Source organism: Acyrthosiphon pisum, chromosome A3 (genome assembly GCF_005508785.2).
Source record: "Acyrthosiphon pisum isolate AL4f chromosome A3, pea_aphid_22Mar2018_4r6ur, whole genome shotgun sequence".
NCBI classification, from domain to species: domain Eukaryota; kingdom Metazoa; phylum Arthropoda; class Insecta; order Hemiptera; family Aphididae; genus Acyrthosiphon; species Acyrthosiphon pisum.
In genome coordinates, this window is record NC_042496.1 from 8,638,882 (window position 1) to 8,641,327 (window position 2,446).

Genomic DNA, 2,446 nt, shown 5'->3' on the forward strand with positions numbered 1-2,446 from the left:
TAAATATGTAGGTCCTAGAATTAATAAGAGCATAAACATTGTCATAGGCCGTAGCATTTGGTGTGGAAGGGACAAAGGGTCACGAGGGGCCAGAAATCGAGAGGGCAAACTTATGGGTCGGTAAATTGTGATTAATTTTTGCGAACTAGATCAGATATTTTTATATACATAGATAGATTATACCTCTGAGCAGAAGATGGGCTAATTTAAAAAGGGAGAGGACCAAAGACCAACCAAAGTATCGATACTTTTCTAGTGTTGGCAGTATCGAAACGTTCCCATGTTCAGACTCTTCAGTAGATTACCTAGGTATGTGTTACATATGATAACAAGGACAGCAGACATAAAATGTGGTACTTCATTGCAGATTCGTATGAAATATGTTTATGAATTTTTCCTAGGAATATTGTTAATAAACATTAGTTTTGTTTTGTTTTTTTTTAAAAAAAGTTGGCCAGCAGGTTATTTCAGTAGTTTGTGGATTGTGTGATGACATTAGATCAATTTTACCGATTAAGATAATTAATGTAATTGATGTTTTAATATACAAAATGAGAGGTGATAATTGGGATTGATTCTAGGAATTGTAAAAAAAAATAAAGACTTAAATATCTAAAGTTATTAGATTTAAATTTACGTAGGAATAATAAAAATAATAGCTTACAGAAACCATTTGTGTTTTCCTAAAAGTTTCCAAAATTTTCAAGGCCATATCATGATCATTTAATAAATGATATGCCATTGCATAACCAATCCACGATGCTCTTTGAGTTGGCCGCAACATGAACAGTTGGTACCTCGTGTCCTTAAGGAAAAATAATATAATTTAAAACACTAAAAAATTAATTATTTAAAAGACACCATAAATCAGCAATAATTATAACAACACAGCAATAAATGCTTATGTTAAATAAATAAATATTACGTTCCACAGACAGTTTTTATTCAAAAGTAATTTATAGTTCTGAGTGTTAAATGCCAAGGATACATAAAATGTATGACAAATAATTATTTAAATTCGGTTTAGAGAGAAACCGCGCCGCATACCGATAAAAAATAGTTCCCTCCACCATTGGGGAACCAGTTTCGATAGAATTGTGATGCAGAAGAATGCGCAGAATTGGTGTGCTCTCTTGCTGAACAGATTATAGTTATATGATTTTGTAAAAGAAAAAAGGAACATTTTGCTATATGTATAGTGGATAAAAATAGCCTAGTTTTTCTAACCAAAATAAAAATAATTATATGATTTAAAATCTTAAATGAGTGATTTTTTACTTATCCACTTTAACTTACTGCTCATAATATATTTCTAATGTAACTACTTGCTTGATATTTTGATAACTATAACAAAACCTATTCATAAATGGCTTAATATTTATTATTGGATAGATTGAAACCACAACTTACTAATCTCTTATTTTTCAGTCTCATTACTTGTTTTTACAATTTACAACCAAATACAAAATATAGTTGTTTTGAAAATTAAATAAATTGATCACTTAATTATTTAAGAAAAATAGGTATGAAAACACTTTTAAAAGAAAAATATGAAGCAACAAAAATTAATTTTTCTTTTATATATCATATATTATGTAAATCACCAAAATATGGATAGCAATATTAATACATTTAGTTAACCCTTAAATTATGTATTCAGTAGTTATAGGTATTATTATTTTAAGTCGGGTAATTGCTAATTACTAATGAAAAATAAATCAGCTCAAATATAAAAGCATATTAAAATTTGTGGAATGGATATATATTAAAGCTCTACCAGTAATTAATAATATACTTACTATTAAGAAAATTAGGGCACATAATATAACAGTTCCATTTAATAAACAGTGTGTTCACCAATTTAGGAAACACTCAAGTATTGTGCCAGTTATGTAGTTGGGCTGAATGAAGAATTTCTTAAGAATCTAGGGGTAACCTAAATACACATTTATAGGAATCTATGAAATTGTAACCTCTGCCTATGAGCACTGAACTTATATATTATAAAATAGCAAAACCTTTATTCAATACCATATTATTTAGGTGACTATTTTTTTCAAGTAATTTTGACTTAACAACTATGGCTCTAAAATCAAAATGAAATGAAACTCGTGTAAAATGTAATCCTACTAATTTTTTTTTAATAATTAATATGTTAGTGTACTATAAATTTACATCTCTATAATAATTATTGTTTTAATAATTGTAATATCTTAAGAGGACGAAATACCCGCATGTGTTGTCTCCGTCTAACAAGTGCATAACATGGCAAATTACACGCAAAGTAGAACACATATAGCTCCGTTAGCTTAAAAATTACAGTAGATTGACCTCTAATAAAATCTAAAAGTAAGATTATTATCTAGACAACCTCATGAGCTTTTTATTATATTTTAATTTTTAAGTCGAGTTATGAGTACTTTAAAATGCACAAATAATTACAATT

General features: G+C 27.9%; 1 protein-coding gene across 1 annotated transcript in view; it reads right to left on the reverse strand.

The window, feature by feature from the left end:
- Positions 1 to 2,446, reverse strand: part of LOC100162755 (N-alpha-acetyltransferase 16, NatA auxiliary subunit) — a 30,507-nt gene that overhangs the window by 26,662 nt on the left and 1,399 nt on the right. The window contains exon 5 of the mRNA XM_001949172.3: positions 665 to 805. Within this exon, the coding sequence (XP_001949207.2) occupies positions 665 to 805 (141 nt within the window). The remainder of the gene's footprint in view (positions 1 to 664; positions 806 to 2,446) is intronic.